Raw genomic sequence first — 25,974 nt, forward strand, 5'->3', positions numbered from 1 at the left:
GCACCAAACTCTCAATTGCCCCTACCTCCACGCTCCGAGCTCACATTACCATTACCCTCTACAAAAATGGCATCATTCTGATCCAAGCCTCATCAAATAACCTCAATAAATTTGCTGATCTTTTCTCCCTGCTTAGAAATCATGTACACAACGCGGATAAGGTATCCAATTCCCGCACCATAGGCCCTAAGTCCTACCAGTCTACTTTGCCTATCCATCTGCCTAACCCCACCACTTAAGCTTCCATCACTGTTCATCCTACCCCCCCCCCCCACCATTTCCACTGACCCTGGCCTGAGATCCTCCCCTACACCACTGATCCCCCCCCCCCCACCTAACACCCCCCACCAACCGCGAAGCACGGACCCCTTACGGGCCAACCTAACCACGACAGCTCGCACTCTAACCCCTCCAACAGAGTCGCCCCCAGACCTCTGCTCACCTCCCCGCAAACCATCTTCCATTACCGTGAACTGGTAACGACTCCAAAGACACCTGAATCGGCTCAAGTAAACCCTTCTCCTCTGTCACCTCCATTTGCTACTGACACTGCTCCGGATTCCTCGCACCCCACCACTCTAGCACCCCCAGCCTTTATGCATCTCGAAACTCTACACTCGAGAGCGACAAATCTAACCCAAAGCATCCATGGATCCATTTTGGATCTTATGAACCTTCTTAGCGTCGCCGAACTCACCCTCGCCAACCTCAAAACACTCCAATTCCCCCACCCCCTAACAGGGCTTGAAAATTCCACTCAACCGCTCGCATAGTCGAGCTAAATTTAACAAGGTCGAGCTGTTTTTAGGTCCTACTCGCCCATTCTGGCGAGTAGGAAAACAGACCAACTTTTGTCCTCCGTCTGTGAAAACGGAACAAATGTGACAAGATAACAAGATTTAAAGGCATTTTTATTGCTCACAAAGTTAATGAGCAATAAAGATGCCTTTAAATGTTATCTTGTCACATTTGCTCCGCTTTCAGGTACTAGTCCTGCAGGACTAGTACCATTTTTTGGATTTTTCGAGCCCTGCCTAAGATCGCCCTCACCAACCTCATGTCGCCTCAATCCTCTCACCCTAAGATCACCGACCCTCTCATGCACCCTCTTCCGCTACCTCTAAGACATCTTCGTACGCGCAAACATCCCTGCCTCTTATATGAGGTAGAATCCAGAGCTCTTGCAATCACTTACAACTCCACCTCGGCCACCTCCTCTCACTCTGACCTCACAGGGAAGAAATCCTAGCTATCCTCCAAGACCATAACCCTGCCCAAGACTCCCCCTGCCCTCAAGATACGAGTCCTAAACAGCACATCTGCTCAGTCTCCATCAACCCCAACAGACCAGCTACGCTTCACAACAGAAGTGTGGTTAAAAGCAACCTCGTGCCGGTGCTTCTATCGGCCCTGACCCCTGACACTCCCCCGGACTCCCCTCTATCGGGCCTCTTAATTAACTGCCGCATGGCCATGCCTCGGATATCGCTGACCTCATCCTGAATAAAAACATAGACCTAACTATACTAACTGAATCCTGGCTCAATGAATGCTCTTCCCCTTGCCTCGACTTATTAGTCCTCCCTAACTACAACATAGCTAGGCTAGACTGGGTCTCCAACAAAAAAGGTGGAGGCATCGCCTGCATCTACCGATCCTCCCTCTCGGTCAAGGAACTCCATGCTGACTCCACTGACTCCTGCGAATACCTCGCCCTCTCCATTTCCAGCAACTCACGACACCTTTGCAACTTGCACATCTTCTACCACCCCCTGGCTCCAATGACTCTTTTACTGACCTCCTCTTGGATATCATCACAGCCAAGATTCCCTCCAATACTAAAGAAATCTTCCTTGGCGACTTCAACCTACATTGGAATGACCTTAAAGACCCCCATGTCAAAGCTATTAAAGACCTCCTCTCTGATCAAGACCTGTCCCAAGCCTGCTCGCTGCCTACTCACTCAAAAGGGGCTACCCTGGACTGGATCATCTCTAAAGAATCCGCAGTCAAACTTGTCTCCATAGACCCATGCGGCTGGTCTGACCACCACACCATCTCCTTCGTTCTATCAGGGACCCGCAAGTCAAAGACACCGCAATCTGTGATCCCAAAGCGCTGGATAAGAGACACTAAAAACCTTGACCGTATCAAATTGGAAGCACGCTGCAATTCCGATCTCCCCCCACCCCGCATATTACTGCGGTCAGGGACCTCAATGATCATTACTCAGCATCCATATCAAACATCCTGGACGACCTGGCCCCTCTAAAACTAAAAAGGTCACAAATCAAAGACAGAAACCCCTGGTTCTCAGATTCCCTCAAAATGGAAAGGAGAATCCTAAGACAAGCTGAAAGAATCTGGAGACAGCACCCCTCTGCTGAGCACCTTAAACTTCTCCACCAGGCAAGAAACTCTTACAACAAACACATCCTGAACTCAAAAAAAGAATACTTCAGAACGGAATTGGGGAATGCCAGAAACAGACCCCGCAAGCTCTTTGAGCTGATCAAACACCAATCTTATAAACTGGCTAAATCTCAGAAAGAATCCCCTAAATCACCAATATCCTCGGAGGAATTCCCCTCTTTCTTTATTGATAAAACCAAGGCACTGGAAACTGAACTCAATACCGCCGATTACTCTCATCCCCTCCCTGACCTCCCCCTCCTTCTCTGCACTAGCCACACTGGCCCCACCTAAAAACCAAGCGCACTGGACTGACTTGGAATACTACGACGAAGACTCCATCTCCAAAATCCTCTCTACCTTGAACCCCAATAACCACTTCAATGAACCTCTACCATCTGCCTCATCGCGGTCACCCAAGCCATTATTCCCTGCTGGACTACAATAGTCAACGCCTCACTTCAGCAGGGCTCTATCCCGGCCCCTTTGAAAGTCGGTCAAGTCCTTCCTATCCTAAAAAAGTCATCGCTGGACCCCGCTTCCCCCGACAACTTCAGACCTATCTCCAATATCCCTCTGTTAGCTAAAGTGGTAGAAAATTGTGTCCAACAGCAACTAAGTCAGCACATCAATAACTTCCACCTATTGGACAACCTTCAATCTGGCTTCAGACCGGGGCACAGCACGGAAACCACTATGATCCACATTGTGGATGATACACTCCAAGCCCTTGACCAAGGCAAAACCTGCCTTCTAATCCTCCTAGATCTATCCTCCGCCTTCGATACAGTCAACCATGATAAGCTACTCGAACGTCTTAATTTCAGGATGGGGCTTGATGGTGTTGTCCTAGAATGGTTTAGGTTCTTCCTAAATAACCATTCTCAGATATTCCTCATAAATGGCAAACTTTCAGCTCCCACCCCAATCACAGTAGGTGTCCCCCAAGGCTCAACCTTATCACCCATCCTCTTTAACCTTTACTTAGAGCCACTCACTGAAGTTCTCCGTACCGCCAACATCTCCTACCACATGTACGCAGATGACACCCAAATATACATCAATATTTTATCACCTGAGGAGATCATTACCCTGAACGAGACCTTGAAACTAATTGTCCAATGGCTTGCCGCTAACCAACAAACTCAATGCAAAGAAAACCGAATTCCTCCTGATCTCCCCCTCCAAAGCCAACCTTAAGATCGAGACTTTGATCAAAGCTATCACAGCCTTAAATTGCCCGCCGACCATTGTGAACTCCGCCAAATCCCTGAAACAATAACAGGGGTTCTGCCCAAATTACCCTCCCATACCTGGACAAGGAGCATCAAAAAGATGGAAAAGTAGAACAAAATAGTATTGAGGGATTAATTCAACTTTTAATTAAGAACATGAAAAGATTAATTATCCTGTTCTATACAACTAAATATGTAACGTATCATTTGCAAAATTCTGAGGACATATAAACATGTACAAAAAAGAGATGGCGCATAACAACTATATATAAAGAAGGCAAAGGCAACTATATACACAATACAATGCAATAAATACAAATCACAAATACAATATATACAATACATATACAAAGTGTACCCATAGACAGATCTCAACAAACGACCTATCACATAATATACACTCCTAATTTCGAGTGATATAAATCTATAATGGAGATCCCAAATACGCCTGAGATGCAACTTCTCTCAAAACATTCTTTTGTATAAGGCGCCTGAATATACAAACACAGATAAACTGAAAAGGGACTCCTAATCACAATGATGTCGACGCAGTCGCGGTCGCGTTTCCGCCAGTTGAATCTTTATGGCTTCATCAGGACAAGGGTACTACAACAATAATGTTATGAAACACATTAAATCAAAACAAAATCAAATAAACTAATACATTGCCGTATCTACTTTCTCACCCGTCTGAAGAGATGCAGTGCCACTCGTGCCCAATAGAAAGTGCTTAGAACCACCTAACTCCTCACAAAGAAAGAATATTACTGAAATAGGACCCGGGTGAGCCTATAGTGAAAAAAGGAGAAGGAGACAGGGGGAGAGCACCGACACCGGAGAACAAACCATAAAGTTCAAAGGGAAATAAAAAATTAAACAATTATACTGAGGCACAGTTCAAGAAATGAAGAACCCCACCATAAGGTACAGTGCAGGGCAAACTACAAACCACCACACATCATCGGGTATAGGTACCTGAAAACAGGAAATAGTGCTCATCAATGTAGTGGTCACCCAGGGAAAAGGGGGTTATATTGGTTCACTGGGCCACAGCGCCCGGGGAACACTAAAAACAAAATATAAAAATACAAAGTCGCTATATACAGTGGAGATAACATACCACTCAGAAGCAGAGAAAACACCAAGAAAGTACCTTTACGGGACAAACCGACGTTCCCACTAGTTGTTTAGGGGCGTCAATAAAGCTAAGTTACAAATCCAAGGCAAGGGACGAGGCTGAAACACTCGCTCCTGGGTAAAGGGAAAAATAATAATAAAGAAAAACCTCGTTATCAATCTGAAGCACCCCGGAGGATCTACAATGAAGCTACAGCACACGTGACACTCAGAGATATCTAAAATGCGGTACCTACCAAAAACGGGAGGCCAACGTTAATCCATGGTCCATCCACGTCTGTAAACCGGAGACGAACATCCGCGTTTACTCGGGCGACTCACATTCGCCATTATGTAGAAACCGGGCTGGGACGTCGCGCAGGCGCGTCCACAGCGCCCTAGACATAGAGAAGGGACTACCCTGCTCAAATGTCGGGCAACAAAAATAAACAACGGACGAGCTGTGGTCACTGATTTAACAACGGACAGCCTCACGTCCCTCCTGCGTCCCTCGCTGGTACTAAAGGGGCATCACACAGGTGGCCGCAACAGAAGCCAAAATAGCCACCTACAGTGGTCCAAATGCGCGGAAAACTAAAACCCTCTCAAGCTTCACCAATGTGAAAAAGCAAAAAACTGGGAAGATAAAAAATATTAATAAACAAAAGTGAATGAACCTAACCATCACCAAAAGACATGGGCCGAGAATCTCAGGCACTGCATAACCACACAAGGGTTTACAATCTAAAACTAAAACTGAAAGGACATCTCCCACCCAATACACAGAATGATATATAGCAGTAAAAAGAAGCTACTTAAAGATACTAGCAGCATACATCAATGCTCAGGGAAAAATCCTGAGACTCAAGAACCATCTCCAAGGAGGGCCCTCCCTGGGTGTGTCTTACGAAAGGGGCATCCGAAACAAAATCAACAGCATATATTAAATCAGTGCCCACAGCTCGTCCCGGTCATTGAGTCCATTTGTAGAGGTGTGGTATCTATCAATTAGTCTGGCCTCAGTCCTGTTCAGTTTCTGTTCTAGTTCACCTCTGTTTGTGGCCGTAATCACTACTAGAACCGACCACATCATGTCTTCTTCACTATGTCCAGCGTCAGAGTAGTGCTGTACCAATGGTGCCCCACCAGTTTTGCACCTAATGCGCGACTTGTGCTGCCCAATCCGCATTTTAACCGGTTGGGTCGTCTGGCCTATATAGGCCAGGTTACACGGACAGATTACTATATATATACAACATTTTTAGTGTTGCAATTAGAAAATGAACGCATAGTATGCATCTGCCCATTGATCGTTACCTCTTTCAAGTTTTTAGTGTTGGGGCACACCGTACAATTCATGCATCGGTAATGTCCGATCACTGCTGGTAGGCCTAAAACTCCTGGTATCTTTCCGGATTGGTGATTCTCTACTGGCTCTCACTAGATGTTGCTTTATATTTTTCCCTTTCCGAAAAGCAAAGAGTGGTTTGGGAATTTTGAGGTGTTCAATCAACCTCCAGTTCTTTAGGATAATTTGCTTGACCTTATTGGCTTTGGGGTTAAAAGTCAATACACAAGTCATCTCATTTTTTTCATTTTTTTTTTTTTTCTTTCGGGGTCAATAGACTCTCTCGGGCGTGTACCAAGCTCTTTTAAGTGCAGCTTTGACTAATTTCCTCGGGTACCCACGGGCACATAGTTTGTTTAATAAAATTTCTGCATTATCGAAATAGTCTTGTTTATTAGAGCAATTACGGCGTACACGTAAAAACTGCCCAAATGGCAAGTTTTCCTTGAGACTTCTGGGGTGGCCGCTGGTGAATTCTAAAAGAGTATTACGATCAGTCGGTTTAATGAATAGATTCATCTCAAGGTGGCCTTTGTTATTAAAAATCCACACATCTAGAAAGTTGATTTTCTCGTTACTGTAATTAATCGTAAATTTGAGATCAGGGGTACATGTATTAAGCCACCCATGGAAAAGCTCAAGTTCTTCTCTGCTCCCTGTCCAGATTAGGAATATGTTGTCAATGAAACGAACCCATCTCGACAAGCAGTGCCGAAATGGGTTCGCCTCACCAAGGACATAGCTCCCCTCAAACTGGTCCATCACGAGATTAGCTATCTCCGGAGCAAAGCAACACCCCATCGCTACCCCCTCAAGTTGTAAATACAGATCCCCTTTAAAAGAAAAGAAGCTGTTCTTTAAACAAATTTTGGCCAAATCAAGGATGAATTTAGTGGGAACTTGGTGAGGTCTGCTTCTTTGATCTAATACCAATTCCATCACCATGAGAGCCTCATCTTGCGGTATGTTTGTGTAGAGACTCTCGATGTCGAAGGAGACCAACAACTGCTGGTCTCCATCGAACATCGAGTTCTCAACTTTGTGGATAAAATCCATCGTGTCCCTGATGTATGCTTTAGTCATGACAACAAATGGCTTAAGGAAGGTATCGATATATTTCGCCAAGGGTTCAAGCATAGACCCACATGCCGCAATAATGGGGCGTCCTGGGGGTTTGACAGCATCTTTATGCACTTTCGGCAGTACTTATAAGGAAGGTATTTTTTGTTGGGAGGTATTAAAAAATTCGTACTTTTTTTGCACAAAAATCCACTGTCTAAGACCTCCGTAGTGAGGTACACAATCTTTGCTCTAAGTGTGGTTGCCGGGCTCTCTTGAATTTTGCGATAATGTGCAGGATTACTCAATTGTCTCTGTACTTCAGCATCATAAGCCTCACTATCCCAAACTACAATCCCCCCGCCTTTATCGGCGGTTTTATGACTGTCAAGGGGTTGCTGGCTAAGGTGACTAGTGCCAAACGCTCATCTTTATTGAAATTAGATTTAAACGAAATTTTCTTCTCGTTCAGTTTGTCTATTTCCCTTAAGACTCCTCAACAGTAACTTGAACATGCGTGACCACATCAACTCAATGGCTAAATCAGCCAGATTCCACCTGAACTACCTGTGGAAGTTAAAACCCTTCATAGATGCTCTAGACTTAAGAGTGGCAGTACAAGCACTAGTCATATCGAGACTGGAATATGGGTGTTCCACCCTCACTGGTTTACCCAAAATCTCCTCTAAAAGCCTGCCTCCATGCGGCCGCAAGATTAATCACAGGCACCAGGAAATTGGACCACATTTCTCCACATCTGAAAGCACTAAACTGGCTCCCTATGGAGGCCAGAATGCAACTGAAAATTGCGTGCATTACTCACAAGGCCCTCTGCACAAACTCCCCTGCCTGATGTCTGGAGGAACTAGAACTCCCGGTCCGCTAGAAACCTCCTGCTCCAACCTGCTCGCTTTCAGAAAAAAAGAACCTACAATAGGGCATTCCCCGGAGCAGCGCCAAGAATTTGGAACTCTCTCCCGCCTAACATCCGAAAAATCCCCTCCCCAACCCGCTTCAAGAAGGAGACCAAAACCTCTCTCATGGGCAAATTTCTAGGCCAATGGCATGCTTGCACCTACCACAGTGTGCCTATCGAATCCATAACTATTGCCTCCTCCGCTGTATACAAACTCGCCCCGATACGTAATCGTGGGGCTTTTGTTTCTGCTTTTACTGGGCCAACTATAACTGTATCCTATGCTCCTCAGCTACTCTAGACCTCCCCAAACGTTGTATATTTCTGCACTTGAGTTGATGTTGCCTTGTCATCTTGCTTTGTTTACTGTGTAACTGTGTAAAGCGCTCTGAAACCCTCACGGGTCAAGTTCGCGCTCTATAAAATAAATAAATAAATACATTTCTTCTGCGACACACACAAAGTTTCAGCTCTGTCCCAGAGCCCCCACTCTTTCCTTGCACAAGATGAGCTTGTCAATTCTCTCACCTATTGAGAGATAGCCAACCACAAGAACACGGAACTCCTCAAGCTAAAACGAACATCACGGGATACCTGATGGTGAGAGTCACATGCCATTTGTCAATCTCTCATATTATTGTATCTTTTGCTAGCTTTAATGTAACTAAGACATGCAACATGGCCTGAGAATATCACCTATACCTTTCTAAATGGTCCGCTTCCTTAAAAAAGTTTGAGAAGTGACGCAAACCCTTTTTGATAAATGTTTAATTTCATAATGAATTACGGTCAAACATCAAGTGACCTTTTGATAAACTTATGAAATATGGGTGTCACTTTTGTGTTCCTAATATTTCCGAGAAGTGACCAAAGTGCGTCATGTGGTCAAAGCACCTGATAATGTTGTGATTTTGTGGTCAATGGTTCCTCATTAAAAGAGTGTAAATGATCTGCCCACAGTCCATTCGTCTGACTCCCTCGCAGAAGTGACCCCTTGGGTCACTGACGCCTGTGTGGTCTCCTTCAGATATGTATCTAGCATCTTTGGTTAAAGCTATAATGCTTAGTGTATTTTGAAACTGTCTCTCTCTCTCCTCTGCATTACAGTTATTCTAAAACATTATTGCAATTGCATGCTCTTGCTCTACCAAGAGAATTTTCATTAAAGCTGCATACTTTCTAGTGTATTATGAATGACATTTCTCTTTGCATATGCTTCAATTATTATTAAATGCATTTCTCTTCATTTAATATGGTTTTCAGTCTTATTACAGATGCATGTTCTTTGCTCTTCAAAAACAATCTTGACTCTGATGCATGTTTGATATATTTACAGAGGTTTCTCCTCTGGTTCCTACATTCTTGCTATTCTAAAAGCATTCCCCTATATGCTTTCATCATATTTCTAGCATGTGTCTTCTGCCATGTGGTCTTTGCTAAGACTCCACGGCTAATTATTAAATGTTAAAAGTGTTTCTTTACATTTAGTGTTGAAATGGTTTCATTGTAATAAACTCCACCAAATCCTGATTGACTTCCCATCTCTACACGTGTGTTTTCTAATTATGTCCTCAAATTAAGCTGCCCTGGTCCAGTGCACCGAGACCATAATATTTCACCCTCCGACAGTAGATGCCTTCGCCTTGGTGGAATGGGCGTGCAACCCCACTTGCGGCTTCTTCTTTGCCAAGGAATAACAAGCTTCTATGCACAAAACGACCCATTTAGAAATGGCCCATTTGTGCATGGCCTGACCTTTATTGGCGCCCATTGTAGCCAACAAAGAGCTGGTCATCCACCCGGAATTATTTTGAGCAATCCAAGTAAAAGGAAAGCGCATGCTATGGGTACAGAGGGTGGAGCCTCTCCTTCTTTGGGGGGATGCTGAGGTGGAAAGTGATAGTCTGTCCAATATGTAAAGGAGTAACCACTTTGGTAAGGAATGAAGGACGAGTTCTAAGGACAACCTTGTCCGGATGAACAGTCAGAAAAGGAGGTTTAGGAGAAAGAGCTTGGCGTTCAATCACCCTGCCCACTAAGGTGATGGCCACCAGAAAGGTAGTTTTCAAAGAAAGAAGACTGAAAGGACAGTTATTTAGCGGCTCAAAGGGAGTGCACATAAGCTATATAAGAACTAAATTCAAGTGCCACTGACACATTACGAAGGGAACAGGAGGAAATTGAGGAGTAATGTCATTAAGGAAACGATTTTCAACAGGGGACTTAAAAAGAGACGGCTGATCCGGAAGCCTAAGAAAGGCTGAAATGGCCGGGAGGCTGCCCAGAGCAGAGCTCTTCTGGGCCAAAGAAAGGAGGAACAAGAGGACCTCAGAAAGAGGGGCGGAAAGGGATCCACAGCTTTTGCTGTGCACCATGCCATAAATGTGTTCCTTCTGCAGGCGTATAACGTCTTAGTGGAGGGACGTCTGGAGGCAGGTCAAACGACCTCAACTGCAGCCGCTCAATCTCCACGCAAGGAGGTGGAGGCTGAACAGGCTTGGGTGGAGGACAGTCCCCTGTCTCTGCAACAGAAGATCCTCATGAAGAGGCAGTCTGATCCGAGGATCGATGGCCATGTGTAGCAGCTCAGGATACCAGACTCTTTGTGCCTAATCTGGGCCACAAGAATGACTTAGGCCCGGTCGCGCCTGATCTTCTTCAGCACTTTGGGCAGAAGTGGTATAAGCAGAAAGTCATATAGAAGACCGCAACTGCACTTGCGATGAAATGCTTCGCCTAGCGAGTTCCTCCTTGGAAATTCCAATGCGCAGAATTTCTAACATTGTGCTTTCTCTTTGGTGATAAATAGATCTAACCAATTTACTGCCCACTGTTGAAAGAGTCCTTGCACCACCTTCAAGTGAAGACGCCATTTGTGATCCATCATGCACCTGCGGCTGAAATCGTACGCCCTGGTGTTCAAGCAACCTGCCAGGTGTTGAACCACCAGGGATAAGCCCCGATATTCCATCCATGTCCAAAGGTGGAGGGTCTCTTGACACAGGGTCCACAACCCCACCCGGCCCTGCTTGCTGCAGTGCCATATGGCGGTGGTGTTGTTCGTGAACACCTGCACTACTCTTCCCCTGGACAAATGAGTACAAGACGAATCGCCCGAAGCTCCAGAAGGTTGTTGAGGAGCTCGGACTACACTGAAAACCAGAGGCCTCTGATCTCTGCCTCCCCCATGTGGCCGCCCCATATCAAAAGTGATGCATCGGTCACCATTGTGAACTCTGGTGGGGGGGGGGGGAAGGTAGAGGGATCTGCCGTCGACCCAATTCTGGTTCATTAGCCACCACTGCAATTGGTGTGCAGTGCTCTCCGAGATCTGGAAGCAATCGGACAGGTTCCCCTGATGTTGTGCCCACTGGAATTTCAGGTCCCACTGCAGAGCCCGCACCTGCCGTCTGGCATGGTCCACCAGAAGGATGCAGGAGATAATCAGGCCCAGTAGCCAGAGGGTCGTCCTGACCGAAACCGGGGATAGAGGCTGAAAGATCGGAATCATAGCCCGAATATCCCGGACTCGCTGTTTGGGAGGATAGACCCGAAACTGCGTTGTGTCCCAAACCACTCCGATGAAGAGGAGCTTCTGAGCGGGAATCAGGCGCGACTTCGGCATGTTGATGGGAGACGACAGCCTGGGGCAAGCTCGTCTTCAACAGCCAGTCGGAGAGATAGGGGAAGACTGGAACCCCTGATCTGCGCAGATGAGCTGCGACCACCCCCATCACTTTCGTGAACACCCAACGGGCACTGGTAAGGCCAAAAGGGAGCATGGTAAACTGAAAGTGCTCGTGGCCTACCATGAACCAGTGAATGTCGGTGGGCCGGCAGGATGGGGAAGTGAAAGTAAGCGTCTAGCAAGATTAACGCTACCATCCAGTCTCCAGGGTCGAGAGCAGACAGGACCGGAGCTAGCGTCAACATTTTGAACTTCTCCTTCTGGAGGAAGCGGTTGAAGTTCCTGAGATCCAAGATAGGACACAGGCCTTTATCCTTCTTGGGCACCAGAAAGTAGTGAGAATAGCAACCACAACCTAATTCTGAGGCACGAACTCGCTCGACAACCCCCTTGGATCATCTGAAACTTCCTGTTGGGGAAGGGCCAGATGATCCTCGAACATGCGATGGTACGGAGGTGGCATGGATGGAGGGGTAGTCTCCAAGGGGAGGGAGTAGCCACTTCGGACTATTTGCAAAACCCACCTGTCCGACGTGATGGTGTGACAGTGGGAGTGTTGATGGCGAATCCTGTGCATCCTGTTCTCCACCAAGTAAAATAAAAATAATTAAGTATGGAATATAGTTACTGGTTAGTTCAGACAAGATGCAAATGTTCTCTCTTTAGTAACAGTTTTGCTATGCACATCAAGCAAAAAATTATTACTACTGGTAGCTGAAGGCAGGGTATATACAAGAAAAAAATAGATAATCAGTGGTGGTGATTAACAGACGTTTATCAGCTGAACATAAGATTACAATTACATTAGGTTGTTCACACAAGAAACATTATGAGAAACATAAGAATACAAATCAATCAATCATTCAGGGAATTGTAACCGCGCTACTCACCCGTGAAGGTCTCGAGCGCATACAAAGTGCATGGGTTGAGCGTTGCCGTGGAAAAGGGTGTGGTTAATAAAGACATGAGTAATCTGTGGGGCATGCTTGGATTCATATGTTCGGAGGCAAAGGAGGAAAAGGAACATGCTCAAATTGGTGCAAGTCCCTAGACATCATGAAAAACTGAAAAAAAGGAAAGTCTGCACATAGGTCTGGCTTCATAAATTAAACATGGATGCAGGAGAGAGGGAGTGGATTGAATATTGCAGGAAGCAAGTGTGTGTTAGAATTTGAAGCTAGGAATGATAACCTAAGATGCTTTTGGTTGGTTACTTTTCTCTTGTAGCCCTGAGGAAGTCAGTGGTATACACACCACAGACGAACCACGTGTTGGCTGGCTACAGTATCGTTTTTGGATGTATTACAAGATTGAAAATAAGGCTGGCTGGCCTTGTATGTGTTGCAAGATTGAAAATAAAGTGGAGAACATATCTACTACGGAATACCTGTGGACATTTACAAATTGGACATTTGCCATTTGCTCAGGATTACTCTTTCTATCTTTTAGGGTCCTTAAATAAGTAGGTGGCAACTTAAGTTCAGGTCTTTTTCAAGAGTCTAAAAATAAGGGAGGAGGAAGGTCTATATAGAAGCTGAGTCAGTAGTCTCGCTCACTGATGCATTATCTAATTTTTTGGCACAGTGAGGCCATGCTATGCACAGCTGTTTTGGTGTGTTTAATGGAGCTGCAAAAGAAAACAATAGGGCCAAGCCAAAAAAACAGACAGTGCATGGCCTTCCAGTGAAGTTTATCTAGGGAACAGTCTGATTTGAGCATTAGAGAAAAGGAGGATGAGACAAAAGAAGGTTCACGTTGTTATTGCTGTAGGTAATAGAAGTCAGATTAGGACATGGAACTTACTTGTGTAGCTGGGATCTGGGGCTTGAAAACTGAACCAGAATGACCTCTCTCAGAAAAAGATAGAAGGTAGTTTGAAAAAGACCTTGAAATGGAGCAAAAAGATCTAATGTGCCAATGAAAACTGCATGCCTTTAATTATGTGAAGGCTTTTAGCTTTTCAGTAAAACGATAATAACAATAAAACCACAACTGAGCAAATACTTTCTGACAGAAACCAGCACACACTGAATTATGTTGCACTTTCACTGTGCTGTCAAAGTGAACCAAGCCCAGCCTCTACCTTTAAACCAGGGGTCATCAATCTGTGGGGTGTGACCCCCAAGGGGGCTGTAGAGTCCTGGGAAGGGTGACGCGCATTTCCATGCCTTCTGTCTGGAATATAAAACATGTAGAAAGGAAAAAAGACAACTGTCTGGGACACTTCAATGGTTCAGCCTAAGTTAATGGAGTCTCCTGTGCTGCAGACAGGTAAAACAATCCTTCATGCCATGGCACCCGCTTGTCTGAATGAAATTCAAATGTATCAGTTAATCTGCATGGGAGCGGTCTGGCTTTAATTGCTAAAATCACTCCAAGCATTGTGATGGCAAAGATTTGGGGGATTTTTAGTGGTAGAAGGAAGAGTTAATAACAATCGGGCTGTGAAGTGCATGTTTTTAATCGTAATTGCATTTACACAGCGCTCAGCACCCCTAAGGAGGCGTTGAAGGGACAGTTATGCAAAATAATAGCATTACTTACGGTCTGGGACTACAAAAATCTCCTTTTTGGAAGCTTCATTTTATCCTTAAAATATTTGCACAGTTTATAGCAGTCTCTTATTGTGTGTGTAATGCAAGTATAAAATAATGACTTGCACATTCACAGTGCTTTGTCACAGGCTGTGACCTAGTAGCACTAAAAATCCACAAGTCACTATTTTCCACTGCACCAACCAAATTTCGTTTCCTAATGTACTATAGTGCATTTCTCACGGAGTATCAACTTTTTTAAATTTATTTTTCATTTAAGCTACCCATTATTTTATATGTAGCTACCTGATGGCAAAAACCTAAAAAATTAACCAAATATTTTGGGGCAGAATTAGGAGAGGCTTGTACCGCGAGAGCGTCACTTTTTTTGAACCTCCGGCAGCACAAGTGTCTCAATCATATCTAAGAGGTGACACAATGTCACTCTGCGTGGCTTTGCATGGCCTCAGACATAGAGCAAGACAAAGCAGCGCAAGTCACTGTTTTGTCTTACTCTGTCAAGTAGGTGTTCCATAGGCATTGCAGTGGGTGTTCCCAAGCAACACCCATGGATTTTGACGCGGCCCTAGATTTACAAAACTATGTATTCCTGGGGCAGTGCCAAAACCTTACACCGGCCCACAGCAGGCGTAACAAGGAGAAATGTTTGAATGTCTTCTCTTTTTCTCCTCTTTCCATGTGTGCTGCATTCTGCAGCTCACATAGAGATAGGAAAAACCCTCTTGGGATGTTTTTTGTGCCGGAAGGTGCCCTTTCCTGAGAAAGCAATCCTGTCTACATTGGCGCTAGGCAGCCATTTGTGCGCCAATGCAGTATGAAAGGACAGGAAGGCACCATATTTCATGAATAAGGTGTCTTTCTGACCTTTCACATTGGGCAGACCAGTGCAGGAAGAAGACTTGCGGCGCTGCCCTACGCCAATTCCTCATAAAATAGGCCCTTTGTTTTTAGCATCACATTTTACCACGTTCCCGCGGTCACTGACCTTTGGCTTGAAAAACACTATTTACACTGTAAACATTATTTGCTGTGGGAATTGGGGCCGTTTATGGTTGTCGATAGTTGTCAATGATGAGGATTACCAAAGTTTTAGAAATTTGTGTCAGGAGGGGGTCCATACGTCTGAAAATCTTTGACAGGAGGGTCTCAGCATCAAAAGGATTGAAGACCTCTGCTCTAGCCACTGTTGTATGAAGGATACTCCTGCTATGCCACACTCTGGCCACTGTAAGACACTAAATATGCCCTAATGACCATCCAACATCTGTGGGCTACACAGAGTACGGCTCAACTCATCTGGATTCAATTTGATGTGCTATTGGTGCTGCTGTGCTGCATTTGATAACATATCTGGCTCTGCTTGTTCTTTCCAAAGAACTAGAGAAAGGGAGTGCATGTGGGGCAACTGCTGCACAGAACACAAACATCATGTAGCCACAGCAATGCTAACAAACTCCCAGCTGGACCACAGCAGTCCACATACATTTTCCAAATGCATGTAGACCCACATACCTTGCAGAAACCGTTGCTCAGCAGTTTGCATGCTGACTTCCAAATAAACACAATGGTCCCAATTCACAATGATTTTGCTATTAGTTGATGTGACTTACTATTGCAGTACTCCTGGCTTACCCCCTTAACTAAGGAAAAGCCAAGAGCATAACAGTAAGGTACAGCAGAATAATTGATCCTAGGTCCAAATATTCAGTGTTCACAGTCCCACAATGTACAAAAATGAATAAATCTTCAATTTTAAGGAAAGAAAAGCTTAAAAAGTAGAAAGATCTTAATTTGTGGTCTTCCTAAGTTTAGCAGGTAACTTCCTATGTATTACTAGTTGCCTTCATTGAGTCAGCTACAGTCTCAAACAAGAAAATGTCCCCAGAAAGGAATAAAATCTCTTTATAACTTGAGCCCTTTTTCGATTGAATACAGCAAAATGTGCTGCTCTAAGGTCATACAGTCAACAGCGTACATACTAATTCCTTAGTCAGCTTCTCATTACGATTGGGGAAAGCAAGAAAAGGCCACGCATTCAACATTAATAATACAGCACTCCACTTCTTTTCTTGGCATCTTGGTCCAACTAACAAGACAACGCAACTGTGGATTGCAATAATGGAGCACAGAATCCACCACCAAATTGGCCTCATATCCTAAGAAGAAAATCCTTTTTCAGTCGCTCACTGACATAGGACTAAATAAAACAACAGAAGGATGGTGTGTTAAATACCCACCATTTACCTTTTAACTGCTGTAAACAAAATCTAATGTGGTGCAAACAAATCTCCAACATTCACATCCTTCAGATGGGTGGGACTGAGCTGCTGGGACCAGAAGTTTAAGTGCTGAGAATCAAGATAGGCAGGGAGGTGAGAGAAATATTGAAAGAGCAAATACAAGGAAAGGGTAAAATAAATGATGGAAGAATTGACAATAGAATGAACAATAAAGAAATAAAAATAAAATTCTTTAGAAGTACTTAAAAAAAGCAACATCTCTATATTTTGTAAAAATAAATGTAAACGGCAATAATCACTGATTTAAAGAAGTTGTAAAAACACATCAGGAATCACAACAAATCGAAACTGAAAACAGGAGAGCCTAATTATGTACTAAGGATTACTACCTGAATATATGCACTGGATTACTCGACTGCATAGCACCCCTGAGACAAGAAACATGGCATTGGAAAACATGTTTCATGAAGGATGGCTCACCAGACTTGGGCCTACGTATGTAAGAGGGAAGCGTACTCATAGCTTCCAAAGTCATGAAAAAAAATAATAAAGGGATGAACCAGTGAAACAGAAAGAAAAATGCATTCCGTTCTTATTCCCAAGAGCCCACTTAACAAGAAATTTAAAACAAATGTGGCTCAATGCACCATTAAAATCAAAACTAAAGACTGGATAAGACCTCGTACAAAAAGTATCATGAAAGGAAGACTTAGGAAGAAACGTTTGGGAATTAAGTCGTAGAGTAGATATACTTATTTTAGGATTTTAACATATCGTATTGATTTCCTTAATGGTAAACAAGTATACTTGTGAAAGGAATATGGAGGCATTGTCAAGATTAGCACATTTCCAATTAGGTTACTCACCCATATATGCAGGACACATCAATTACTACATCAATCATATCACAGCACAGCTCGTATGACTGCATGTCGACAGGAGAACTGTCTGTTGCAATATAAATTTTGCTGACTACATCGAACAGGAAAGCCTTCTCAATGCCAGAATTCTGCAGAAAAAAGGGAGACAAACTGTCAAATATTTATTTAAAATGCATAATTCTTGCCAAGATGAAACTCGTGTATGCAAGCTACAGCAGTTTGAGTTAAGAGAATTTAAACACTGTCCAAAATAATTGATTGCTTTGCACGAATCATAACTTATTTATAATTTGCTTGCCTCAAATCTATAGCGCTCAAGGCAGCCTTGGGTTGTATTTTCAGAATAAAGATATATGTGCATTGCATTCATTTTGACCTATAACACTAGGGTAAACATCCTGAAGGGCCGTGCAGAAATACCAACTTATTTAAGATATCATACATGAATAGAAGCCCAGTGATGAATCATCAACTTCACCAGAAAAAAAATTACAAGAGTTTCACTTGCCATTTCAAGTATTCCCAACATCACGCAACTTGGGATGACACAACCATGCCAACACTAAAACTCTGCGGCAAGCGTTAATGAGGTTTCAAAATACACATATGGGCAGAAACTAAACTAAAGAAGAGTACTGCGCTATCATCAAAAACCTCAACTAAGAGGGAGCGTTTCCTAGGTACAAACACACGCCAAATTAGAATGAAGACTATCAACAATTATCAAGATTTCAAAAGAGAACTAAAGACCAAGGTTTTCCCAAAAGCTGGACACAACTGAACCTGTAAGTGCACTTTTGCATGCAAGGCCGGGAGTGCATGCTCCTAGCATCACAACACCAAAACTCAATATACAGTTATTAAAATGTATCTCCCATCCATACACGATAGACTAAGTAATTATTCACCAGATTGCCTGAAAGTGCTCTGGGGTCTTGACAACAGGCTAGAAAGCACTAAAGAGATGCTACAAACAATACTGCTTTCACGTACGCAGTAGACAGTAGGCAAAGAGTGCAAAGGAATGAGTATGTGTATTACAGACTTTGGGAGACAATTTTTGACCTCACCAAATGACGACACCAAGTAACCACAAACCAAAAGAAAAATTATACAAAAGAGCTGCTTGCAATTTCTTTCAACTACAGTAATTCATACAAACGCAGGAAAGAACATGCAACTGTATCAAATTGAAGATAAGGCGCCTTGCATTGTACTCCACTCTCTACTACTTAAACATCACCAGAGAAGAGAACATACATGCACTCAAGTCTAGCTTGTATATATGTATGTATATATGTATGTATGCATGCATGCATGCATGCATGCATGCATGCATATGGTATTTAAAGTGCTAGTAAGATTTGGATTTCGATATCTTGAAAAGTTCTGTTCATACATTAAAAAATGGTCAGGAATCGAAAAAGTGTAGAGAAACAATCTGAAACTGGAGCGCCTTGAAAAAAAAGAGGTACATTTCGTTTTTTGATTGTTTTTACAGTAATAATGTAGAGTGGCCCAGAAAGAGGTGACGTCATTTATGTCCGTTTGTACAGTATAGCATAACAGTCGACCTCAAATGTCGAGCGATGAGATGGCTCATTTAAAATCTTGAGAAGAAACCCTCACTGCGGTAGGCACTTAATCTTTCCTTGTCCAGTAGGAGAGCCTCCTCAGATGCATGTCCAAGGAAGGAATTTCATAGTAGTGCCAAAGAAATTCCCAACACAAGTTTTTATGAATAAAAACAAGGGCAGTTTAGTTGCCTTGCCAAAATAGAAGCTACATAGCTATGAGGCAATAAAACAATATCCCGAAAAATTATTTTAAAAAATATATATATATATTATTTGTCAAGTAAGCCTTGCCCATAATTGTACAAGCCCCTGGAGATCCTGGAAAATTAATGTAATCCTATTATAAGCTAGAGAAAAAAAGAAAAACTCAAAAGCTTCTGCTAAGGGCACCTATTACTAATCTCCTGGAAGGCTTCATGAAAGAGCACCTGTGTACAGGTCACACCCAAAGAATTTGAAAGAAATAGTCAATATACCTCTGCTTCAAAAGCCTCTGCCACCTTAGTCAGTTTCAGATGGATAGCAGATTTGGGTCCAGCTGTCCCATCACCACATGCACCCGCTGGACACTCTAACTAGACTTAGACAAGGTGACAGTGCACAAGTCGTTATTGATTCCATATTTGATGGCCTGAGAATGGAGACAGATGGTGGCGGTTTCAGATTTGTTAGCAGTAGTCTTCAATACCTCAACTATGACAAATGGCATTATTTATGAACAAGCTGCATGCTCTGATCACTGTGTTGTCCAGTGCATAGTAGGGAGCTCCGAATAAGAGTGGCCCTTAACAGCACTACTTCAAGGACGTCAACCATTGTCACAGGTTGAGGCATTCCAAAAGTTCATTTAGTAACCATGGCATAGAGAAAATGTTAAAGCATAGTATGGTGGAAGCTCCCTTATCTGAATGGAGAAAAAACGCACAAAGCTATAAAAATGTCAAAGCTTTCTGCTCGTTCGGGCCTGTAATAAAGGGATTTGCTGCTCTTGTTTAAATGAACATATTTATTAATAACAGGGTATGTGTTATAGCGTCAGAGCGCAGTCTAACACTTTCTGGCTTGCCATCACTGCATAGGGCCAGCACTACTTAAGAACACTGTATTTGCGAAGGGGGTGGCTTACAGAGGAAAGCAAGTACTTACATAAAGAAAGAAGGAATTGGAAAGAAGAGTTACTTACTTCAATATCAGTAATAATGTTTTTGATAGATATGATGATTCCTTACTTGAACCACTTACAAATGCTGAAATCTATCCAGAATGTTTTTCAAGCAATTTGAAGAAACTGGTGCAACATGGCATTAACTGCGTTTCCTAGCACCTCTAAAGTGGTGCATTGTCCCTCAAAGAACACCGCCCAGTCCATTTAAATCGGTTCCACCCATTTTCCACAGAGCCCCCTTAAGAGGGCAAGGATGTAAAGCACTGACAAAACCAGTAATACCAAAATGTATCTAAAAGACAGAAGCCATGATTCCCAACAGAAAGGACACTAGCAAAGTAAGTAACTAATTCTTCTAACACCTTAAAGATTGGACAGATACTTTACCTGAACCCTGCACAAAGAACCCATGAAGGAGGAGGTTTGAGGATAATCGTTATCTCGAAGGAAAATAATTGAGGAATCGTTCACCCAAATCCAAATTGTGAGAGCAGGACTCTCGGTTTAAAGGTAGTAATATTTGAGGGTGAACAGAAGATCACGTATTGGAACTAACTGAATCAAAGAAACTTTCCGGAGGGCCAGTTAAAGCTGTGACTATAGTAGATCGGGCTCCAAAGACTGCTGGTGAGACTTCCCGGACCAGTTTTAACAAAACTTTACAGTAAGGGAGATCCATCAGGAATTACTTTGCTTTTTAACTCAAAAACTCAAGTGAGGACTAGTGAAAACAACATACACAATGCCATCTTGCTTGAAGCATTAAGCACCATGGATGTACATATAGATCACTTTTAAGGTCGAGGCTATGTGGTCTCCCCATATCCTTAAAGAGAGGAGGCAGAGGAAAGAAATCGACGAAATAGCAATCTGTGATACTCTGGATTTTGTCTCTCCTTTGGACGAAAAAGCAACGTCTTCATAAAAAGTAATGAAGGGAGCAGAAGAGGGTACGTAACATACTCTTATAGATTAAGGGAATGCTACTCAACCTACACACCAGGACAGGAATTTCAGATGGCAAAAGTGGATAGTCTTCAAAGAAGGTCCTATCAAGAATGTTAATTTCGAGTACAGATCTGAAGGAGGAATAAGAATATATTTAAGATAGAATTTGTGGTTTAAATCTTCAAAGAAAAAACATAGCAACAATGGACAGCTTAAACACCAAACCATGCTAGAGAGTATGGATGCAAAGTACGATGTGTGCAAAGTCACCTTTTAATATTCATAGGCTACGTTCGTTTTCAGCAAAGAATTAATCAAATTCAAAATTAGAAAGGTCCGAGCTTGTAAAGGTCAAAGGACATGTAACTGCACCATTTTCTTAGACAGCACTTGCAGAGGGCCTACAATCTGCCTGATAGACTACCTGTACTTATGGAGGAATATGGTATGCGGCTAGAGCTAGCCTCTCAAGCACCAATAATCAATATTTAGGGTTCTGCGGTTTGGGTAAAACACCCGATCATCATCTTGTGTCAAAGGACCGCCCCTCAGGTGAAGTGGTCATGGAGAGCAACTCAGAAGGAAGAGGTCCACAACTGAGCCGAACATGAAGTAACAGGGATAACCCATGCTTTGCCTCTCAAAACGCATCTTTTTTTAAAGAAGGCAGATGGAAAGGAGCATGGCAGTCAAACATCAAACTTTTTTTTTGTTGTAACTCTTTTTATTAACTTTGCTCAGAAGACCACAAAACACAGAAAGAACAAGCATTTACAATGCAATGGTTTTGCCTTTGTTAAAGTTAGAGCTATTGGCATTGCTCTTGACATTATTTTTATTTATGTTTTTTTAACATAAATAAATGGCATTGTCATTTACAATGCCACTAGCTTTATCTCTCGCAAATGACACACAGAGCCCCCCCACACACACACCCACACAAAGCTTCCCACACACACAGCCACACAAAGCTTCCCACACACACAGCCACACAAAGCACCCCACACACACCCACAGAGCACTCTACACACATTTACACAGCACAAGCAGGCAACAGGGGCACACGGAGGCACAAGCAGGCAACATTCCAGACGTCACAACTTAAATAGGCGGCTCAGTGAACTGTCTCCCGGGATACATTTCACGACCATTCAGCGCAATGAGTTGTGCAGCACCCCGTTGTTTCTAATTCACGATCACAACACTCAGTGCTTTAAATGGGGAAAAAAAGTGCAGGTACTCATCAGATCGAGCTGGGGGCGTGGCAAGGAGGCGGGGCTAGAGGCGGGACTAAGGGTGGGTCTAATGAAAAACATTTGAATGGCGCAAGAATTTTTTTCGGTTGCGAATGATGACAAATTGCTTCCCTTCGCAATTTATTGTTGATGTCCTTGCATGTATTAAGTTGTACCAGTTGACAGACTGTTGAAAAGTAACTATCAGGTTTCCCTTTTTGTCAAACGCACTACCACCCTCCCCTCGAAATAATTTTTCTATTCAGCTGCTGCCCACGCTTTAGATAACACTTTTTTGGATGCCAGGATACCTCTACCCTCTGATGTCCCTAGCCCTTGCTAATTAGCCCCATGTCCCCTCCGATGTCCCATGTGTCTCTTTTCATTTTCTCTTTTTTCAGGTGGTCACAGCACCTTTCATCTTAAATGTCCCCTCGTTCATCTCCTCAAATTCCTTATCTTGCTTTTTCTAGGATACCCCTCCCCCACTTAAAATACCATTCTGCCAACCCCGACTCTCATCAGATGATCCTCATCTCATCCATCAGCTGTTTTGTTTTAAACCCACTGCCCCGCGCCCGCAGTCTATTCTCTAATATTGTTTGTTTGCCCCTTTCTTCTTCTTCAGATAAACCCTCGTTATCTTTAGCTGACTGTGCTTTTATACAAGCTCTCCTCAGTTGTCCCCTTTCTTACCCGCCAGCTGCTGTGCTATCCTTTCCGTCTTTTATGACTCCCTGCCTTGCAGACCAGAGAGGCTACAGATATGCTGCCCGCTTTTGTTATCACACCTTGGAGGGGTGCTGGGTGCTGGGCCTTTATTGCGGCATGTTCTGCACTCTTGTCTCGCCGCTGTAGCCTGCTGCCGTCCTGCCCCGGGCGGGGGGGCGGGGGGGGGGGGCTGATTTTTCAGGCAAACTGCAGAGTGGAGCAGCAGGCGCTCTGAGAAGGGGTGAAACACTTCAACACCTCATTAACAGGCTAAAGGTCTTACAAAGACCTGTGGTGAAGTACTCGGGTGCTGTGTGTGTGCCCGGGAACTGTCTCGGCCGGGCTGACACACACGGCGGGGGAGGGGGGGGGCTGAAGCCCTTTGATCACAATGGGCGTTGCACGCCTGGGCCACACGTTGCTCTGCTTTGGCGACACGGCGTCACTGCCAAACGTGTGTTTATGCAAACATGGAAATGTATGCAAAGAGCATCTTAAAATCGTCTATCTGGACAACATCCGAAATGTGAAAACATGTTTAGCATTTTGTGTGGAAATAAAATATAAAAGTATTGTGTTTTAACCAAGAAGGGATGCGAGGCATGCTAAGGCGCCCATGCTCATAACATGGGGGCTCAAATGAAAGGATAGCAAAAATCGCAGCATTCGTAATAATTCCACAAGGTGGCTATACCAGCACGATTAAACTGTAAACCTCACCTCTGCTGACGGGAAAACAATGACATGGAAAACCTATCTACACGACGTTCTTGGATGGCACGGTTCCGCCCAGCAATGATTCGTAACTGACCAGCAGCAACCTTTCTAATCAGCAACATTACCTGGGATTTTTCATTCAGACAACACTGTGGATTATTCAAGGCATGGCACTTCCAAGCCAGCGGTGCCCGGTGAAATGGCGCCTGCTTTGCCTGCTCTGCACTTGCTTCGACCTCGCTCGGGGGCAGATCAGATATTCCGTCCTCGAGGAGCTGGACCCGGGCACCTTCGTGGGAAACCTCGCCAAGGATCTGGGCATTGACGTCATCGGTCTGAACTCCCGCGGGCTGAAGCTGATGTCGAGAGCCAAGAAGCAGCACTTCCAGGTGAATATGAACAAGGGCGTCTTACTGACGAGCGAACGGCACTGACAGGGAAGAGCTGTGCGCAGAGAGCCCTACCTGTAAACTGAATTTAGAGCTGGTTATTGATAACCCATTGGAAATGCATCGCCTTGAAATAGAGATAATTGACGTGAATGACAACGCGCCTTCGTTTAGTGAAAATAAACTCACCCTTAACATCCCCGAGTCGGCGTTGCCGGGCAGCGCGTTTCCAATCGGAAACGCCATGGATCCTGATATTGCTGCAAATGCCCTCCAGGGGTACACACTCAGCCATACGGAATATTTTGACATTAAAACAACTGAAGTATATTCCAAGAAAGAGAAATCTACAGAATTGACTTTAACCCAGCAGCTCGTCTTTAACCCAGCAGCTCGTCTTCCCCGTCAGGTCCCGGGCCGGCAGCCAATCACAGCGCGGCCCGGGAATGACGTCACGGGGGTGTCCCGCAGTTCCGCCCCCGGCCTGCCTGGCTTCCTGGTCGCGGGCCGGGGACTGCAGAAGATTCGGGGGCGTTCCCGGCTTTCGGCTGACGTCGCGTGACGTCGGCAAAAGCCAAAGAATCTCGGGAACGCCCCCGAATCTGGTCCGGCATTGACGGACAGGCCCCTCGTCCAATGGCTAGGCTCCATTTATGGAGCCAGCCAATGAATGACGAGGGCCGACCCAAAGCCACACTACAGTTCTCATCAGGTTTTCGCCTGCGCGAAAAAGATGCGCAGAGCGCATCTTTTCGCCAGGCAAAACCTAAAAAACACATGTGCATATACATCAATAACAGGAGTCATTTCTTTGTTGTCCCTTGGAAGCAATATGGAGCCCCTTGTTTCATGGAAGGTCGACGAGGGACTGAATACGCACAACCACTTCTCTCTGGTCTTGGGTGAAGGCGTACCTGGAGGCCGCTGCCTGGCTTCCCTGCTGGATCGCATCATTGCGCCTGTTCGGGACCCCCCCCCCCCCCCCCAATCGACATTCGGTATTTGCACCAGGGTGCCCATAACTTTTCCCACTTCCTAACACATCTCCTGCTTTTGTATACTGTTTCCTCTGCTCGCTGACACCAATCTAGGTCTTTTTCCCATTCTTTCAAAGTCAGTAGCTGTGGCGTTCCCATTTCCGTGAAATGTTCCTTTTGACAATCCCTACCGCACGGGCCAGCCATAGACCGGCATATCTGGGACAGTCTATTTCTCCCTTAATCATCAGAAGGAGCCATTTAGCATCTAACGGAACCTCCACCCCCGACATCACCGATGCCAAACATCCAACTTGGAGGAAACTTTGCGAAAGACAAATGTCAAAAATAGAGAAAACTGCAAAAAACATAAAAGCTGGCATCTCTGGTTCTTCTTTCTGGCAAAATAATCCCTCGCTTGTGTCTATTTCTTAACCCTTCCGTTGCTAGAACTTTTCTCACTAGACTGCTTAACCCTTTTTTGGTTATTTAGGGCAGTTTGCGCTTCGACCTCCATAATTTTTTTCACATAAGGTATCCACGCCAAATTTGCACGCTTTTTTTCCCATCACCCTTGGGAAATTCAAGGATAGCTAGGTTTTGTGGATTCCCCTGAAGGGGACTATGATAATAGTAAAAATATAGCAAAATGTTGGGTTTGTGTGAAAAAACAGGAAAAAGGTGCTCCACAAAAAAAACGTTTGGTTTTTATCCTAAATATGGCATCAACAAAATGTTTGCTGTGCTTAAGTCATGATTTTCCCAGCTATCATGAACATAAAGAGCTGAACCCAAAAACTTTTTT

The 25,974-nt window shown here is 44.2% G+C and overlaps 1 protein-coding gene across 3 annotated transcripts in view; it reads right to left on the minus strand.

Annotated features, from left to right (window-relative positions):
- Window positions 1-25,974, minus strand: part of RRAGC (Ras related GTP binding C) — a 112,237-nt gene that overhangs the window by 53,677 nt on the left and 32,586 nt on the right. For all 3 annotated transcript variants that reach the window (XM_078681241.1, XM_078681240.1, XM_078681242.1), the window contains one exon: window positions 17,436-17,578. In XM_078681241.1, coding sequence (XP_078537367.1) covers window positions 17,436-17,578 — 143 coding nt within the window. The remainder of the gene's footprint in view (window positions 1-17,435; window positions 17,579-25,974) is intronic.

The sequence above is a fragment of the Lissotriton helveticus genome, chromosome 3_1, assembly GCF_964261635.1.
Source record: "Lissotriton helveticus chromosome 3_1, aLisHel1.1, whole genome shotgun sequence".
Lineage (NCBI taxonomy): Eukaryota > Metazoa > Chordata > Amphibia > Caudata > Salamandridae > Lissotriton > Lissotriton helveticus.